This window comes from Lepidochelys olivacea, assembly GCF_965140295.1.
Source record: "Lepidochelys olivacea isolate rLepOli2 genome assembly, chromosome: 2".
Taxonomy (NCBI): Eukaryota; Metazoa; Chordata; order Testudines; family Cheloniidae; genus Lepidochelys; species Lepidochelys olivacea.
The window spans coordinates 225,507,231-225,526,798 of NC_140412.1; the positions used below are offsets into that span (position 1 = coordinate 225,507,231).

General features: G+C 37.1%; 2 protein-coding genes across 4 annotated transcripts in view; one reads left to right on the plus strand and one right to left on the minus strand.

The window, feature by feature from the left end:
- The window catches only part of KRIT1 (KRIT1 ankyrin repeat containing), a 41,674-nt gene that overhangs the window by 18,352 nt on the left and 3,754 nt on the right, over window positions 1-19,568 (plus strand). For both annotated transcript variants that reach the window (XM_084621480.1, XM_084621481.1), the window contains 9 exons: window positions 313-456; window positions 2,659-2,815; window positions 4,594-4,701; window positions 6,268-6,424; window positions 10,485-10,636; window positions 11,769-11,935; window positions 16,063-16,150; window positions 17,292-17,498; window positions 17,817-17,933. In XM_084621480.1, the coding sequence (XP_084477606.1) occupies window positions 313-456; window positions 2,659-2,815; window positions 4,594-4,701; window positions 6,268-6,424; window positions 10,485-10,636; window positions 11,769-11,935; window positions 16,063-16,150; window positions 17,292-17,498; window positions 17,817-17,933 (1,297 nt within the window). The remainder of the gene's footprint in view (window positions 1-312; window positions 457-2,658; window positions 2,816-4,593; window positions 4,702-6,267; window positions 6,425-10,484; window positions 10,637-11,768; window positions 11,936-16,062; window positions 16,151-17,291; window positions 17,499-17,816; window positions 17,934-19,568) is intronic.
- Window positions 1-19,568, minus strand: part of LOC311517011 (uncharacterized protein) — a 46,928-nt gene that overhangs the window by 15,226 nt on the left and 12,134 nt on the right. Inside the window, exon 3 of one of the 2 annotated variants that reach the window (XM_084621482.1) lies at window positions 4,288-4,315. The gene's annotated coding sequence lies outside the window, so the exon portion shown is untranslated. Of the gene's footprint in view, window positions 1-4,287; window positions 4,316-18,368; window positions 19,512-19,568 lie in introns of those variants that run through there. The other variant, XR_014710558.1, reaches the window with a different exon arrangement.

A 19,568-nucleotide genomic window follows, 5' to 3' on the forward strand; every position in this document is an offset into this window, starting at 1 on the left:
CTTATATAAAAAGTAATCCCCAAAGTACTTGCAGCAGAACACAACAGATTGGTGAAACAAACAAATGTAAGGTGGAATATGGGGAAGGAGTAGAACAGTTGGAGGACGAGGCAACACTAAAGTGCGTGTTTCGTAGTGTGATGAATATTAGTCATGGCTGGCCATCTGTCTACCTAAGTTCTAATTGTATAAACATTTTAGCTGCTTGTGCTTTGTGCACATCATTAGATACCCATTTTTATATTTCTTTATGTTTGATTGTTGAAATACAAGTGAGTTGCATCTTTTTCATATTTTGGTTTTGATTACTAGAGAGCGCCAGTGGGTAGATGATTTCCCTCTTCATCGCAGTGCTTGTGAAGGAGACTCCGAATTACTGAGTCGCCTTCTAGATGACAACTTTTCAGTCAACCAGTTAGACAGTGACCATTGGGCACCTATCCATTATGCGTGCTGGTGAGTATTTTTGCCAAGTGAATATATTTACGTCTGAAAACCTGTACCACTAAGCACTTGTGTGGTTTAAAATAGTAATTAAATGCCAGGAAATCCGAACTCTAGCATTTTAGTCATCATTTGTTCTTAGAGTTAATATTAAAAAAATGTTGAAAGAGAAATTAAACCTCATGCTTCAAGGTTTAAGCTGATCTCTGACTAAAAGGTTTAGAAGGTGGAGAACTAATGGGACTTGTCCTACATCAGCCTAATGCTAGTTTTCTTGTACCCTCCTCTGAAATATTTGGTAGTGGCCCCTATCAGAGACACTGTACTGGACTAGATGGACCATAGGTCTGATCCAGAATACCAATTCCTATGTAGCCCAAAATTTAGATTTTATTAAAACAAATATTACAAACTCTCAGACTAATAAAAATGTTTCAATATTTTCTTAAATTCCAGTGAAAATACTTATTCGTTAATCTTTAACTTAATCAAATCATTCTTCTGCAAATATTACAATACTGAGAATTTGAAAGTGAAACTGACATATGAACAAAAGTGAAACTGATTTCATTGATTTTTGTCTTTGTTGAGACAAATGCAGAAAGATAATCACATAAATGATGCAAAATAAACTGGATTTTTAAAATCTTTTGATTTTAATGTCATGCGTGGGAACCCTTAAATAGAATGTGGTATAGAAGTGAAGAGCATTATTGTTAAACAATGGCTTGATTATTCCATTTTGAAAGTACACAGATATCAAGAACTTTAAATAATATTTTCCTTTATTTTTTGTTATTTCAGTGTTTACTTCTGGTTCTATATAGTGTTGTAACCTGGCCATTATAGATAACATTACACCAGAAGTTTCATTATAATCCTTCTTTTCACATGATCCTTACATTCTGAAAATACGTCCTTTGGATAATTATTCTTATGTGCTTTCTTAGCCCAGAGGTGAATTTTTATGGAAAATGAGGAAACATTCTTCAGCTATTCTTTTGAATTATTGATGAGTGAAAGAAATTACACTTTTTAAAGCATTATAAAATGTTTTTAGCTCACCAAAAATTCAAATGGCTTAAATGCATTTCCCACCAAACTACACATGTAAATAGTCTTTAATGAGGAGTAGGTTTATCCAGAAAAGAAGAATTTTGCTCTGCATTCCTGTAGTCTGAACTAAAATTGTTCACAAGACAGCTCTTATTCTTTGTATCATAGAATTATAGGGCTGAAAAGGACCTCAACCTTCCCTGGGCTGAGGCAGTACCCAAGTATACCTAGACCATCCCTGACTGGTGTTTTGTCTTAAAAAATCTCCAATGACAGGGATTCCATGACCTCCTTTGGAAGTCTATTCCAATACTTAACTATCATTATAGTTAGGAAGTTTTTCCTAATATCTAATCTAAATCGCCTTTGCTGCAAACTAAGTTGATGACTTCTTGTCCTGCTTTCAGTGGACATGGAGAACAATTGATCACTGTTCTCTTTTTAACATCCCTTAACATGTTTGAAGACAGAGTGTAGCAGAGCAATTATCTCCCATATCATGCATCTGACACTCCTACTAATACATCCCAGAATGATATTTTTCTTTCTTCGCAGCTGAATCACATCTTTGGCTCATATTAAATTGGCGATCCACTATAATCCCCAGATCCTTTTCTGCAATACTACTGCTTAGTCAGTTATTCCCCAGTTTGTAGTTGCGCATTTGCTATTTCCTTCCTAAGTGTAGTAATTTGCATTTGTCTTCATTAAATTTCATCTTGTTAATTTCAGACCAATTCTCCTATTTATCAAGATCATATTGAATTCTAATCCTGTCCTCCAAAGTGCTTGCAACCCCTCCCAAAATGGTGTCTTCTGCAAATTTTATAAGCATATTCTCCACTCGATTATTCAAGTAATTTAATGAAAATATTGAATAAGTTATTGGTCCCACAACAGACCCCTACAGGATCCCACGGGAAACACCCTCACAGTTTGAGAGCAAATCATTGATAAGTATTCTTTGAGTATGATTTTTAAGCCAATTATGAATCAACATTATAGTAATTGCATCCAGACCACATTTCCCTATTCTAAATATGCCATATGTCTAAAACATTCAGGAATATCTCTAAAAGCATCTGAAATAGGTTTTTTTTAAAAAAATCTTGTTGTGTTCTTTGTTGTGGCCATTTCTGCTTTTAATCTCTCTTGTAGGTATGGAAAAGTTGAAGCCACTCGAATGTTGCTGGAGAAAGGGAAATGTAATCCAAACCTACTGAATGGACAACTTAGCTCTCCTCTTCATTTTGCTGCTGGAGGAGGACATGCTGAAATTGTGAAAATTCTTCTAAACCATCTGGAAATTGACAGAGTAAGATACCTTTGTAACTGGAATGATAGTCTTACCTACAGTTGCATCATACACTTACAATATCTCTCATATATGTCTCCAGTTCCCAAGGTAAAAACAAATAAATATAGTTTCAGTTCTTAATTGTCTCTAAATTAAATAAAAAAGGACATACGTTTTAAACTCCCAAATTCCAATTGTACAATTATCATAGAAACTCCATCTTAAAACTTATTCTGCCCCAAACATCCAGACTGATTTATAGTTGCCCCCTTTGTTAACTGTACTTTAACTGGATTTTACTAGAGATTTTAGTTGAAACTCTCAGTATCTTTTTGTAAAGTTCCTATTCATTATCAAGAAGTAAATTCCTCAGCCTCTGGGTTTTGCTTGAATTGCACATTTCTATTACTTGTCTAGTTAATAATCTTTTTTTTGTTTATTGCTATCGCATCGATATGCTCCAGTCAGGGCTGGGCTGCATTTTTCTAGGTGCTCTGTAAAAACACACAAAGAGATAGTGCCTGGCCCTATAAGAGCTTATAGTCAAAAAAGCCAAGAAGTAGATAAAGAGGAACAGAGCAGGATACGTCCAAGTACAAACAAAGTGATCACACTTATAAGAGACATGTGGTGTTAGTTCCTCTCTTTTCTGCAGCATACAAAAGGTAGAGAGAGGGAAGCAATCAAATTCTGCACAGTTTTTGTATAGATTTGCTGTATATACATACTGTGTCCAATAACAAATGAACATAGTGTGATGAAAATGTATGGATAGAAAATACATTATAGGACTGAAGTTATAACCTCATCAAATGGGGCAGTAGTTTTGGTTGTTAGTTATATTACATTTAATTTACTGATAATAAGTAATTTGTATATAAAAGGAAGTATTTCTTCACACAATGCAGTCACCCTGTGGAACTCCTTGCCAGAGGATGTTGTGAAAGCCAAGACCATAACAGGGTTCAAAAAGGAACTAGATAAATTCATGAAGGATAGGTCCATCAATGGTTATTAGCCAGGATGGGCAGGAATGGTGTCCCTAGCCTTTGTTTGCCAGAAGCTGGGAATGAGTGACAGGGGATGGATGGATCACTTGACGATTACCTGTTCTGTTCATTCCCTCTGGGGCACCTGGCACTGGCCACTGTCAGAAGACAGGATACTGGGCAAGATGGACCTTTGGTCTGACCCAGTAGGGCCATTTTTATGTTCTTATGTGTGGGAACTTCAAACCCCCCTCTCCACCATCAGCACAACCACGGAAGATCTATGACTATGCATTTTACTCTATATGTAGAATATATGTCAGAATGCACAGTAGCACAAAATTAGAATAATAAAATTCTATTTTAAATGGAGTCAAATTGGTGCTTATGTAATAAATGGCTGACAGTGCTGACTAGAATAAGATTTAGTTTAAGCAAGCTCTATGCAAAGGTTTTCATACAACTCTGTCAACACACCTCAATCTTGGCCTGCAAACATACCTGCTCTTCCTGTTTTCCTGTGGAGACGCTGCCAGAAACAGACAGAATAAACAAAGAAGTACAAATAATGAAAAGTATTTAAACAATCAAACTTCTGAACAAGGGAAGATTTTAATTAATATTCTTGAAAATCCCAGGTATTTGCGCTCACAAAAGCTTATGCTCTAATAAATTTGTTAGTCTCTAAGGTGCCACAAGTACTCCTTTTCTTTTTCCAGGTATTTTAGTTATCTTCAAAACTTGTTAACGTTTTCCTTTCTAGATTGAAAACTATATTTATGCCAGTCTTTCTGTTCATATTTGTAGCACATTACTGATCAACAAGGAAGATCCCCATTGAATGTCTGCGAAAAGAGCAAACAAAATGATTGGGAAGAAACAGCAAAACTGCTGAAGGAAGCCATAAATAAACCTGTATGTGTTTACCTTTTAAACAGTTTAGTAGTCATATTTTAAAGTCTTAAAAAATGTATTCAGAGTGGAAAACGAAGACGTGATCAGTCCACATATAGCAACGACAGTCTACAGGACACATACTCTGCATATATTTAGATTTTTGGTGTGAACTATGAAAAATCATGCATTTGTCATTTTAAATGTTTGCATCTTATACTTATGGCTCTACAGCTGTGTACAAGATTTTAAAATGTAAGTTTTGATTTCTGGAGGTATAAAATAGCACAAATTCTACTGCCACTACTGATCATTCTACCACTGTTTTCTTTTGTAGGTATACCAGCGTTTTATATATTGATACAGTCTGCTGATATGTTGTTTTTAAGCACATTTTCATTTGACTTTCATGTTGTTGAAGAAGGAACTGATCCCTCTCATTTTCCCTTATACAGCAGTTGTTGTATGCTCTGAGCATAATAGATGTTATTGCCTTCTTATATAATCAGATTAATATAGTAAAACTAAATGTTTGGTAATTGAAGTTACTACAGTAAAAGTGGGAGGAAATGCTATAGTTAAGATTGCAAAATGTTTTCCATTCTAACCTCATTTTCAGTCAATGATAATTTTCCAAGACATTCACCTTTCTGACTAAAAGTTTCCAGGGTTGGTCTCTGAATCTTTTTGGGAAAGACTGAGCAGAGGAGAGATGGGGAAATACACTGCTATTATAATAAACGTTTGCAACTTTTTTTAAAAACAGCTAAAGCATTGAAACAAGTAGAGATAAGATGTTTAAGCCCTCAATTCAGCTTGGTTCTTAAGCACATGAATTGTCCCATTGACTTAAATGGGATTATTTATGGCATACATAAAGTTAGTCACGTGCTTAAAGCATGGCTGTAATGAGACATGTTCTGCACCCACAATCCATTGAAGTTAATGGGAGTTTTGAGTAAAAATTATTAGTAGTAGTGCCTAAAGGTCTCAAGTAGATGGGGATCACCTTGTGCTAGGAGCTGTACAAACATATAATAAATTAAGGCCTTTGCCCCCAAAGAGTTTATGGCCTAAAAGATGAGACTTAAAGGATAAGTGAAACAAACAAGAGGGATGGAGGGAGGAAAAGGTAACGATAAGATGTTTGAATATGAATTATGCACACAACTAGTTTATATTAAATCAGTAGTAGTAATCACACTACATGCATATGGCAGGATATACGTAGGCACTTAGCCGCAGATTTTTGAAGGTATTTATGCATTGTTCTGCTCAGCATTGCAACACCTAAGTACCTTTAAAAATCTGCATCTTAGCTACTATGGTAATGGGCATGGTATAGAAATGTAGAGAGAGACAATGCTATATGGGTCTCGGAGGCCCCACAGATCTGTGAAGGGTGTTCTGATCCAAGATAAATATAAAATAATTCTGCACAATTATTTCTCTCAAAATGTAAATGCTACTAAATTGGATTAAAAATTGATGTTTGTGGAAGTGAAAGCAATAGAAGAGTGAGATTTTAACTTATGATTAATTTGTCCCCATTTATTTTAATGATATTTTTATATATTTTTGCCACAGTATGAAAAGGTACGGATTTATCGAATGGATGGGTCATATCGTTCTGTTGAGTTGAAACATGGAAACAATACTACTGTACAGCAGATAATGGAAGGAATGCGTCTGTCTCAAGAAACACAGCAGTACTTCACTATTTGGATTTGTTCTGAGAACCTTAGTAAGTAGTTAGAGAACTTACAACATTGTTGGACTTAATTGTTTTGGGTTTTGTTTTTTTACATTTATTTTTGTAAATGTCTTGCTAAAGTAAAAAAGCACCCAAGCAAGACTGGTAGACCAAACAATAAACTTACTGGCTTTCTTTAGTCATACACATTGTCCCGTCATTTTCTGCACTGCTGAGCCATTCTGGAGACCTTTAAAAAATTTTTGAGAATTTTGTTCAACTGTAGTGCAGAGAGGCAACTGCGAAAAACCTAGACATGATTAGGTTGATAGAGAGTTGGCTGTTAGTTAGATGAGACTTCAGAGTTGAGCAATGTTGAGTTATTGCGGGTTTTGGGGGTATGCTGGGGTTTTTTTAATACCTAGAAAAAAAATTCTTTAAAAACACACTTTTTTCAATAGCTCAGATTTGGTGCCTGTCATGCACGTTTTTTAAAATAGTGGTTCTCACTGGAAAGAAGGGGAAAGATTGTGGACCGTGAAATATCTTACAGTTCTGTAATACAAACTGTGGGAAAATCATCTTGAATGCCTTCTGGAACTTTAAACCATTGAGATCAGTGGAGCTGCTGCAGTAGTCTGCCTGGCCACCCTCCACAAAGAGAACTAGCTGTAGATGCCTGAAGAGACAACACAGGACTTCTGTGGGAGCTGCTGGATGCCTAATGCTTTTGACAGTCATGTCACTTAAGGTGCCTAAGTATGGACTTTGCAGCCTGGTTTGAGGCACCCACTCTTAAAATCTTTGCCTGCAAGTATAGGACCAAATCCTTCCAACCTTGCTCACATAACTCATATATGCAACTTAATCAACTTCAGTGGAATTATTCATATGAGTAATAATTAAAGGATTGGACTTATGTTATCTATGCATATGTTGCGTTAATTATTTAAGATTGTAAACAGTTTGTAATTTTTAAAGCATTCTAGTTTATCCCTGTAAGCCAGTGGGCCATCTCACCAGCCAGTGCATCAAAAGAACTCTCAGCAGCCACAGGATTTCAGTACCTTTTTTTTCAGACACTGAATTTTTTATTTCTCTCAAATAAAACAACATAATTTCCAGATGTAAATCATGGCCTTTTCCCTGGCCCGTTGTCTATTGTAGAAGCTATTACTCCCTGCAGCTCTCACTTCTCAGGTCCTCTGCCTGGGTGTTAATTCAAGTATGTCTGCTCCCTTCTGCTGCAGCTTTCCTCTCTGCACTTAGTTTCAGTCTTCTACCATATGATCCCTGGACTTTATTCCCTTCACGTGGGAAGGTGAGCTGAGCCTGGCACAGAGTGCAGCTGAGTCCCATCCCCCTTAAAGGGCTTCCTCACCCTGTGACAGTCCTTAGTGCATACTTACTTTCCTGATTCTAGCATTATGTACTATGAGGTACTTTTTATGACTATTTAGTCTGCTTAAATGTGTAACTAAAGTAAATTTGATTACCTCAATTTATTTCATATGTTTAATAAATTCATGTAATCAGAGTTGCACTAACTTTTCTTTAAAATTTTATACAAGTTCTCAGCTATATTTAGCACAGGAAGCATCCTTATTCCTGTTGCTAGCTTTTTCATACAATTCAAGACTCCTCTTGGATTAAAGTCATACGTATGGTATATATCTTTGTAATTCTTTTTCTTCAGCAACATTCATGCCACCTCTTTCCAACCGGATTTCAAAAAAATAGGTAGAAACGTGCATAAGCTGTAATCAGTCATGGTTACGCCTACTTGTCAGAAAAGGCTGTAAACAGCATTCCTGTGACAAGGTTGCTATGGGGCTCATTTGTAACGCCAGTTAAATGTGAGAAACTGTCATTATGATTTCAACAGCTTCAAATTGGGTTAGACGCCCTGCTGGTGGTAATGTAAGGAAAAAAGCTGCGCATTAAGAATTCAACACTCCAGTGCTGCTTTCTTTTATATATCTGGAATTTAAAATACAATGAGCGTGTGTTTATAGTTGAAATTGTTTTAAATAATGCTTTTCTTCAGTTTTTCTGTCTGACCATTTTCTCCTAGTTTCACCACTGTTACTTAACTTCCCGTTATGCACAACCAGTAGAGAACCATATGGGCCCACCAGCAGACATACAAATGCAGAGCTACAGTCTTTGAGATGAAAGGAGCCTGGCTGAATGATGATTTCGTGATGCTTGTGTCCCTTTTAGACCAAATAAAAATTGATTTTTTTGGTTCTCTCGCATTTCTGAAAAAATGTGGGGAAAATATCAGTTTGGGTGAAACAAAATTTGAAAATTCAAAAAATTTCAGCAAACTGAAAGAGTCACTTTTGGATTGAGCAAGATGTTTAGTTCAACCCAAAACATTGTGTTTCTGGGCATAATAAAAGTGCTAGATTCATAAAAAAGGGGAGAAAAAAGGAGATGGTAGTGCCTCTGTGATGAGCTTTAGCCCAATGATTAGTGCACTCACCTGGGATGTGAGACACCTGAGTTCAGATCCCCCCACCTCTGCCTAAAGTGGAGAAGGGAATTGAACTTGGCTCTCCTACATTATAGGAGAGTCCCCTAGCCACTGGGCTGTAGGATATTCTAATGTGGGTCTCTCTCAGTCTTTCCTGTTGAAGCTGTTCCACTGTGCATAAATAATTAGTCATTGGAGAAGGAACATGAACTTGCATTTCCCAGATGAGTGTGCTGATCATAGAGTCATTTCGCGTGCTCTCTCTCTCTCTGGCCCAGTGACTGTTTGTTTGTTTATACCAAGTGGAACAGCTAGTTTCAAAAAATTTAAACACCCAGTCCTTACCTTCTGAGTGTGTGTTCCATCTTATTTTGCCCAAAATACTGAGATGTTTTATTTTCTGTACAGGGAAATATTACTGATTTGTTAATTTTTTGTTACCAACAAGTAATTCTATGAAACATTCATAATTTTCCAAATTAGACTAAGAGTTTGAACTTTCAAAAAAAAAAAAAGACTCCATGCAATGAATTCTATAGAACAGATTTAAACCAGGATGCTCTGTGAAAATACTTTGAGAAATCAGCTTCAGTTTCTGCTTGCCTATTTAAGCAACTAATGGTCATCTTACGTTAGATAATGAAAATCTAACAAGAAAACTATGATAGGGTATGATGTTTTTAATTGTAGAGGGTTTTAAATGTGGGAAGGACAAATCAGTAGCAGAATTGGGAGAAGATTTTAAGTGGGCAGTAGCTGTGCAGAAGCCAGAGAAGTCCGGGAGAGTTGAGTAGTGGGGAGCTAGAAGATAGGCAAGCAGTAGGGAGATCATGATGGAAAGGAGGATAGGAAAATGGGTTGCCTGAATGTAGCTACTGCTGTGTGCTGGTTGGCACAAGGATCTAGATCTGTAGCTCAGCCTCCATAAGAGTAGGGAAGCAGGAAAAACTGCATGGTTACAACATGTTGGGATCATGATGCTTTACAGACCATAGAAAGGGCACAGCCTCTATCCTGAAACTATTACAGTTTATAAAATGGCAAATATGTTTCTAAAACAAACCAAAGATATATTTTCCTGTCAAGACTTGAGTACTGGGCTCTTATTTCTCCTAAAATAACTGTAACAATCACTAGCTGATACAATCATTAAAGCCTAGTAGTTAATGTAGTTCCTTACCCCAAATTGGGCATTTGTGATTCCACAGGCACTTGCAGAAGGAACCGATTCAGAAGCAATAAGAGGAAATTATTTAAAATGTTTTATTTGATGTGGTGTTTTGGCCTAATCCTGCAGTCCTTACCGCAGCCTTTTACTTGTAGTTTTAAGGTTCACCCATGTGTTTCATTACAAACTTAAATTTTTAACGTGACTTACTTTTTAAAAATAATTTCAGTTCACTTTTGAGAAGCTGAACATAATTCTAGCATGCATTTTATATTATTGATGTGGCCTCTGCTGTGATAAATTTGTCACCATGTTTGTGACCTTTTACATATGGTAAAAAGAAAACAGTTTTTTGTTTGAGAAGTGAATTCTCAGTTCTAACGTTTTCGTATAGTGTTAATTTGAGCATCTATGTGCTTGAGTCCCCTGTTTGTTATTTTAAATGAAAAGTTGTTATTTTCCAGGCCTCCAGCTGAAGCCATATCACAAACCTTTGCAGCATGTTCGTGACTGGCCTGAAATACTCACTGAACTGACAAACTTGGATCCTCAAAGGGAAACTCCACAGCTTTTCCTGAGGAGGGACGTGAGACTTCCTTTGGAGGTTGAAAAAAAGGTCTGCATTAAAGTGCTAATATCAAATACAGGTGCAGAAACAGAAACCTTTATCAGCTGGCAGTATGTTAATTAGAATGTCAATCTGTTAGTATGTTTTAGAATTTAAATAAATTTTGGGACCCTCTTCCCATCTGACAAATAAGAAAGGGAAGGATGTTGCAAACTACGGATTCAGAACCCATGACTTTAGATCAAATTTAAACCTGTTAGAAAACATTAATAGGTATAAGAGTAACTGTCAATTAAAGTGATTTGTTCCTCTGCCTGTGTGCATGTAGGGCCTAATCCAACTCGCACTGAAGATTAAGGAAAGAGTCCTGTTGTTTTTATAGGAGTTAGATCAAGCCTGTAATTCCTGTTAATAGTTGTGGGACAGGACAATGGTAGAATAGGCCTCTGACTTTTTACAATTCTAAGGTTTATTCTCCTTTTATTTTTGAAATTGCAGAAAATTACTTACATTCCAAACAAATGTGTTGTAAATAATAATAATAAAATAGTACTAAGCGAGCTCCTATAAACAGCAGTTTCTCATAAATGCTATTCCTTCAATAAAATAAAGACTTGTCCGAGTATACTCCTAAGCAATTAAACTTAATCACAAAACAGCCAATATTGTTTATGGATTGGAACCTTAGTTAAGCCAATCAGATTTTCCTCCAGTCCTGCCCACTTTCTAGTGACCAGATTCTGGCACCCTTACTCATTCTGAGTAATCTTCTTCTTACAAATAGTTCGTTGATATCTGTGAGATTACTCTCAGAGAAAGGTGGTGCTAATTGGCAAGAGAAAGGGTGGTAGAAACTGGTCGTATAGAGTGAGAAAATAGATTTTTTTTGACAACAGTGTAAAATGTTTTTTGGCTTGTATGGGTTTGATGTGATTTTGATTTGGTATAGTGTGATATTCAGTTGTAATTTATGTATATTAGATCAGTATGAATGTGTAATTCAGAAAATGGAAATACTTGCATATCAATATTTTTGAATCATAGCATTTATTCTTCTTCTAGACCAAATAAAATACACATTTCAGTTAAACAAGATCATATCTTTGTTTCCTATAGAATCAGAGAAAAGTTATACTTAGTTTATAAAACAAAAATATTTAAAATTTATGTTTTTAAACAGATTGAGGATCCACTGGCTATTCTTATCCTGTTTGACGAAGCCAGATATAATTTGCTGAAAGGCTTCTATACTTCACCTGATGCCAAACTGATCACACTGGCAAGTCTGCTTCTACAAATAGTCTACGGAAATTATGAGAGTAAGAAACACAAACAAGGTTTCCTAAAGTGAGTATTTAAACTGAAAATGTTTTATTTTTAATATGAAATGTTTAATATAAACTGTTCCAACTATTTCCAAGTAAACTGCAGGTGTGTTGTATTAACTAGAAATTAAACACACTCATTGAGCTTCAGTATGTGGGGTACAGCTTCAGAACTGTGCACGTTAGTCCAGCCACTTAATTCACATATCAATAATGTGAGCTGTGCATCAAATCCTCTGTGTCTGGGATTGAAAGTGTATCCTGTGTGACTAGTTTGCAAAACTTAAGGGCGAGAGGACTTTGTTTTTCAGTGGGTATGTTATCATTTAAAAGAACAAAAATTTTAGTCAATTTTATTAATTGCTGCTAAACAGTATCACATTCTTGTAACATTGAGCTGTGGTTTTAGTGGTGATGAGGCAGCTATTGTATAACCCATTATACAAGAAACTGATTTCCCATTCATGTTGACTATGGCAACTTCCGATGTATACCAAGGGGGTGAGGGCCTGATCCTGCAAATCCTTATTCATGCGAATAGTGCTACTGAAGTGAATAGGACTATTTGCATGTGTAAGGATTCCACACAGGAATAAGAGTTTACAGGATTAGGACCTAAGAATAGCACCTTTTTGAACAAAATTATTTAGAATGTGCAGAAAAAGAAACCCATTGCTGTATGCTATACACCTCTACCCCGATATAACGCAACCCAATATCACACGAATTCGGATATAACGTGGTAAAGCAGCACTCTGGGGGGTGGGGCTGCGCGCTCCAGCAGATCAGCGCATCAGCCTGTCTGGCTTCGCCACGCTGCTCTGAGCAGCATATTAAGGGTGCCGGGCCAGAGGGTTGGATAAGGGGCAGAGGGTTTCGGGGGGGCGGTCAGGGACAGGGAGCTGAGGGGGGAGAGGTTGGATGGGTCAGGGATTCTGAGGGGTCACTCAGGGGGCGGGAAATGACTATTAATAACGGAAATGCTTGAGGCCAAAGCAAGTTCGATATAATGCGGTTTCACCTGTAACGCAGTAAGATTCTTTTTTTTGGCTCCCAAGGACCGCATTATATCGGGGTAGAGGTGTATATACAGATTATGCAAAGAAGTTTGAATACAGACTTTAGATATCTTTTAAAAATTGGGAGGCAGATCCTACTGATTAAGATAGCAAGGAACATAAACTGTGGCAAGTCAAGTGTAAAGTATAATGAGGCAGGCCAAAAAAGAATTTGAAGAGCAACTATCAAAAGACACCAAAAAACAGCAATTTTTTAAAAAGTACATCAGAAGCGGGAAGCCTGCCAAACAATCGGAGGGGGCCACTGGATGATCAAAGTGCTACAGGAGCACTCAAGGAATTTATACGGCTGTTACGGAGAAGTTAAATGAATTCTTTGCATCGGTCTTCATTGTAGAGGATGTGAGGGAAAGTCCCACATCTTAGACATTCTTTTTAGGTGACAGATATGAGGAACTGTCCCAGATTGAGGTGTCAATAGAGGAGGTTTTGGAAGAAATTGATCAATTAAACAGTCGTAAGTCACCAGGACCAGATGGTATTCACCCAAGAGTTCTGAAGGAATTCAAATATGAAATTGTAGAATTACTAACTGGTATGTAACCTGTTGCTTAAATAAGCCTCTGTACCAGCTGAATGGTGAATAACTAATGTAACCGATTTAAAAAAAAAAAAAAAAAAGGCTCCAGAGGCAATCCTGGCAATTACAGGTCAGTAAGCCTAACTTAAGTACCAGATAAATTGGTTGAAATGATAGTAAAGAATAGAATTATCAGACACTTAGATGAACATAATATGTTGGGTAAGAGTCTATCCAGCTTTTGTAAAGGGAAATCATGCCTTGCCACTCTATTAGAATTCTTTGAGAGGGTCAACAAACGTGGACCAATGGATATAGTGTACTTGGACTTTCAGAAAGCCTTTGACAAGGACCCTCACCAATGACTTTTAAGCAAAGTAGGCTGTTATCAGATAAGAGGGAAGGTCAGCTCATGGATCAGTAACTGGTTAAAATATAAGATCCAAAGAGTAAGAATAAAAGGTCAGTTTTCACAGTGGAGAGAGGTAAATAGCAGGGTCCCCCAACAATATGTATTGGGACTAGTGCTGTTCAACATTTTCATAAATGATCTGGAAAAACGGGTAAGCAGTGAGGTGGGAAAGTTTCCAAACGATATAAATTTACTCAAGATAGTTATTAAAACTGATTATGAGGCTAACTATAAAGAGTTACAACAGGATCTCACAAAACTGGGTGACTGGGCAACAAAATGGCAGTAATTAAATAAATGCAAAGTAGTGCACATGGGAAAACATAATCCCAATTTATACATACAAAATGATAGGGTCTAAATTAGCTGTTACCACTCAAGCAAGACATCTTGAAGGCATTGTGGATCCTTCTCTGAAAATATCTGTTCAATGTGCAGCTGCAGTCAAAAAAGCTAACAGAATCTTAGGAACCATTATTAAGGGATAGATAATAAAACAGAAGATATCATAATGCCATTATATAAACCCGTGGAATGCCTATATCTTGAACATTGCCTGCAGTTCTGGTTGCATTGGAAAAAGATATATTAGAACTGAAAAATGTACAGAGAGGGGCAACAAAAATGATCATGGTGTGGAACAGCTTCCATATGCGAAGAGACTAAAAAGACCGGGGACTGTTCATCTTAGAAAAGAGCTGACAAAGGGGGGATATAATAGAGGTCTATAAAATCATGAATGGTGTGGAGAAAGTGAATAAGGAAGTGTTATTTACCCCTTTACATAACACAAGAAGCAGTGGTCACCCAGTGAAATTAATAGGCAGCAGGTTTAAAATAAACTAAGGAAGTATTTCTTTACACAACACATAATCAACCTGTGGAACTTATTGCCAGGAGATGTTATGAAGTCCAAAAGTATAACTGGGTTCAAAAAATGAATTAGATGAGTTCATGGAGGATATGTCCATCAATGGCAATTAGCCAAGATGGTCAGGAACACTACTTCATGCTCTTGGTGTCCCTAAACCTCTTACTGCCAGAAATTGGGATTGCATGCCAGGGGACTGATCGCTCAAAAATTGCCCTGTTTTGTTCATTTCCTCTGAAGCGTCCGGCCCTTGCCGCTGTTGGAAGACAGGATGCTCTGCGAGATGGACCATTGGTCTGATCTAGTATGGCCATTCGTATGTTCTTAGGTGTAAGGGAAACGGAACATTTTTTCTGAATCTTGAGAAAACTCATTTTCACTTTACTTTGTGTCTGCTTTTTATTCTTGTGAGACAGACATCATGATTTTTGTTTATAATGTTATTTAGAACAAGTGCATGTATTTAGCAAAAGATCTCTCCTTTCAAATCTGTAACTTTAATAATGTTCCCTTCCTCCATATTGGTGATTTGATAACAGTTTTTGAAGTTTGGGTATCCTGTATTGTCCAAGTTTTCATTTAATTGTTTTCAGACAATAATATTTGCAGGTAGTGAAAAAACTTTTCAGGATGGAAGAACATTACATCTAAACTGATGATATTGCCTGTAGTGATTGTGCATAAAAAGAAATTGAGCTTTCTTTTGTAAACCAAGTGACTAATGTGCACTGATGGATTTTTGCACCTATACCCTTGGTTTCAAGTCATTTGTAACAGTTGGAAGTTAATGGGACAAATTCTCAGCTGTGCTGAGTTTACACTTGATGCAGCTGAGAAAAATGGAGAGGGAAAAAGCTGACTGTAAGCTGACATGGCCCCCATCATAGTTTAGAATTTACTAATGGGAACCACTATACTGGGCGAGAATCAGGCAGAGCATAATGTGTTCCATCCCATTCCTAGAATCCCTCACCCCTTCACCATCCACAGTGCAGGGTAGGTAGAAACAGGTAGTGTAGTGTCAACTACACTGGCTGTATGCAAGCTAAGGTTTCCTCTTGGTCAGTGGGAAACCTTGGCTGCCCCTTTAGGAAAGCTCTTCAGCTGCTGAGATGACAATAGAGCAGCTTGAATTGGGGCTGACAGTCTATCCCAATATTTGATACTTAAAGATATTAGTATTGCCATTCTGAAAGACACTGCCTTGTATCCTGTACTTTGCTCAGTGGTGGAAAACTTGGTAATATTTTTGCTTTTTGCTTTTTAGTGAAGAAAATCTTAAATCTATAGTACCCGTCACCAAACTAAAAAGTAAGGCTCCTCACTGGACCAATAGGATACTTCATGAATACAAGGTAAGAATATTAACACTATCCCCAGGTCCTGAAAATCCTGTCTTAAAATCTTTAGTTATTTTTCTTTAGTTTTCTGGTATTGTTCTGCATTATAGTAATATACAAAGCCAGAAATGTAGGAAGGCTAAAAATAGATAGTGAATCATTTTTTTTACTGATTCAGTAGTCCATTTTTTTTTAATATTCAGGTAAAATACACTGTACCTTGAAACAACATATCTTAGTACTGAGCTATTTGAACATTTTTTCTGATTATAAAATTAAAAGTTGACTTGTTTGTCAGTAAATTGTGTCACTGAAGTCATAATCTGTTTTTTTTTACTTTGATGCCAGCCAACTAACTGTGCTTAAAGGGGCACTGTCAATTCAGTTTAGGCATAAAGTACAAGTCAGAAGAGTGTAAATTTATGAAACCTAATAGAAATGTTTTCAGTGCCCTTTGGAAAAAAAAAAAACAGTTCTGAATTTCTGACAAATTGAGAGTTTGTCATGGGCTCATCTGAACAAGGGCACATCTCATGAAGTGAGCTCCCTTTAATTTTACCAAAGGCAATTGATAGCTAACTCAAGATGGCCATTTGGGCTTTAAATTACACAAAGTAAAACAAACCAGTCTTTTGCTCACTCAGTCAAAAGGTGTAGTTGGAGTTAGATCCCTGATCAGGCTGAGCTTTTGAATTAAGACAAGGGAGATCATTCCTCCTTTTTTTCCCAGGTTCACCTAGTCTGCACCTTAGAGGAAACAGCCAGTCCTTTTTACCTTCCCTGATGGGCCCTGATTGGATTCTACCTGATCCTAGCCCTTCTCGCTGCTGGAGGACCAATTCTCATTGGTTCCACCAGGCGCTGATCCTGGGTGACCTCTCTAGACACTCTTAGGTCTGAACTCACTGCTCTTTTCCCCCAGAAGGACACCTTCTTCAGATGTGGTGCACGAAGGCTGCAGGGCCTCCAACAGGGAGTATCAAATGCTTGATACATCCCATCACACTGCTATTAGGCTGTTATTCCAGGTGTGGCATCATTTCAGGATGATTGTCAGAAAAAACCCTTCAAGAAAACCAGCTCTGACTTTATCCTGTTTGAAGAATGTGTATTGTTAATAGGTTTTTTTGTGACTTATTTGCTCTTTTAATTCTAGAGTCTCAGCACTAGTGAAGGTGTAAGTAAAGAGATGCATCACCTGCAACGAATGTTCTTGCAGAATTGCTGGGAAATTCCTACCTACGGAGCTGCTTTTTTCACAGGACAGGTATTCACCAAGGCGAGTTCAAGCAGTCATAAAGTCATCAGAGTGTACGTAGGAGTAAATGTAAAAGGTCTGCATCTCCTCAATATGGAAACCAAGGTGAGGGTTAGCAGTTTATACTGGCAGTTTACATAGCTGTTAAGAGCATAGGGAGTTACTAAGTGCTGGTGATTTATTTCACATCTGAGCATTGAATTAAAATCTTGTATACATTTACAATCACTCTGAAGTTTAAAAACTTCAAAAATATGGAATTTCAGCTTTAAATTCTTAGAAATGGAAATCCTAATACTATGGCAGTTGATCGTTTAAAACTCAGTATTGTATATGTATACCAGAACCTTATTTAGACAAAGTGGAGAAGATTCACATTATAGTTCAGAAAATATTCTCAACATTTTCTACTTTTCACTGCAGGGTTTGCTCATCAGTCTAAAGTATGGTTGCTTTATGTGGCAGTTGGGAGATGCAGATACATGTTTTCAAATCCATAGTCTGGAAAACAAAATGAGCTTCATAGTGCATACCAAACAGGTAAGCATTGAAAAAATGTAGTTCAATACACCTGAGACTACAGCTGACAATGCCAAATTAAGGATAGACTGATAAGAACAGAGGAGTCACACCCTAAAACTGGTGGTTATTCGAACGTTAAGAGTTCACCAAGCAAGTAACAAAAGTGAGATCCTGTATCTCTACTAGGATTAACAAGAAGCCAAAACACTGTCCCCTTTGGTAATCCAGCCCCTATCACCACCCAGACATCTGGTCTTTGAGGTCACCGAAAACCAGATTCATCATACATAAGGTTCGTCTAATCCCAAAGGTTCAGCCACTCCCCCAGGTCAATATATATACTTTAGATCTTACCAAATACCAGGCTTGTAGCCAATCCTTTAGTAATTAAAAAATAAAGGTTTATTAATACAAAGAAAAAGAGTTATTAAATGCTTAAAGGAATCATATACAAGTGCTTTCAAAGTCTATAGATCAAGTTCATAGCAGTGATGGTAAATCTGATAGCTTGTAATATGTCTTTCTAGTTCACCCATTAGACTGGGGGTTTTCAGTCCTTTGTGCAAAGCTCTGCTTTGTTAGAAATCCTGTCCAGAGATGTGAAGCAGGACAGAAGACAAAGAAGCAATGTCCCAGTCTCCTTTTATACTTTCAGCCCAAGTGCATGGAAAGTTACTGGCAAAATATGGAGTCTTAGATCACATATCCTATATGCCTTGCCTCAGTGCTCTCTGAAATATCTCCAGGAGGGGCTCACTGGGCGAGCTCATTGTCCTTAATGGGCCATTAAGCAGGCTGGCTAGTCTAGATGCAAATCTGTTGTGGGGTGTCACCCAAGGGAAAAAAAAAGTTTGAGATACAAACACACAGCAAATATTCATAATTTCATCTACAAAAATGATGCATGGATTTAAATAGGCTAATAATATTTATCAGTCTATAACTTTTCCATTGATAGCATACATAACATACTTTGTACAAGATTTATTGCAATTTTGTAACAGTGGTGACTATCAGTATAGCTAGTTATCTTCCTTTTTACACAGCAACATACATGGAATAAGAGAGAAGGTCCGCTCATGGATCAATGATTGGTTAAAAGATAAGGAGTACTAGTGGCACCTTAGAGACTAACCAATTTATTTGAGCATAAGCTTTCGTGATCTCACTTCATCGGATGCATTCAGTGGAAAATACAATGAGAAGATTTATATACACACAGAACATGAAAAAATGGGTGTTATCATATACACTAAGGAGAGTGATCACTTAAGATGAGCTATTACCAGCAGGAGGGGCTGGGGGGGGAACCTTTTGTAGTGATAATCAAGGTGGGCCATTTCCAGCAGTTAACAGGAACGTCTGAGAAACAGTGGTGGGGGGAATAAACATGGGGAAATAGTTTTACTTTGTGTAATGACCCATCCATTCCCAGTCTCTATTCAAGCCTAAGTTAATTGTATCCAGTTTGCAAATTAAAGATAGGAAACAAAGGTTAGGAATAAATGGTCAGTTTTCATAATGGAGAGAGGTAAATAGCAGGGTTACCAAGGAGCTGTACTGGAACCAGTGCTATTCAACATATTCATAAATGATCTGGAAAAAAGAGTAAACAGTGAGGTGGCAAAGTTTGCATACGATACTAAGGGACTG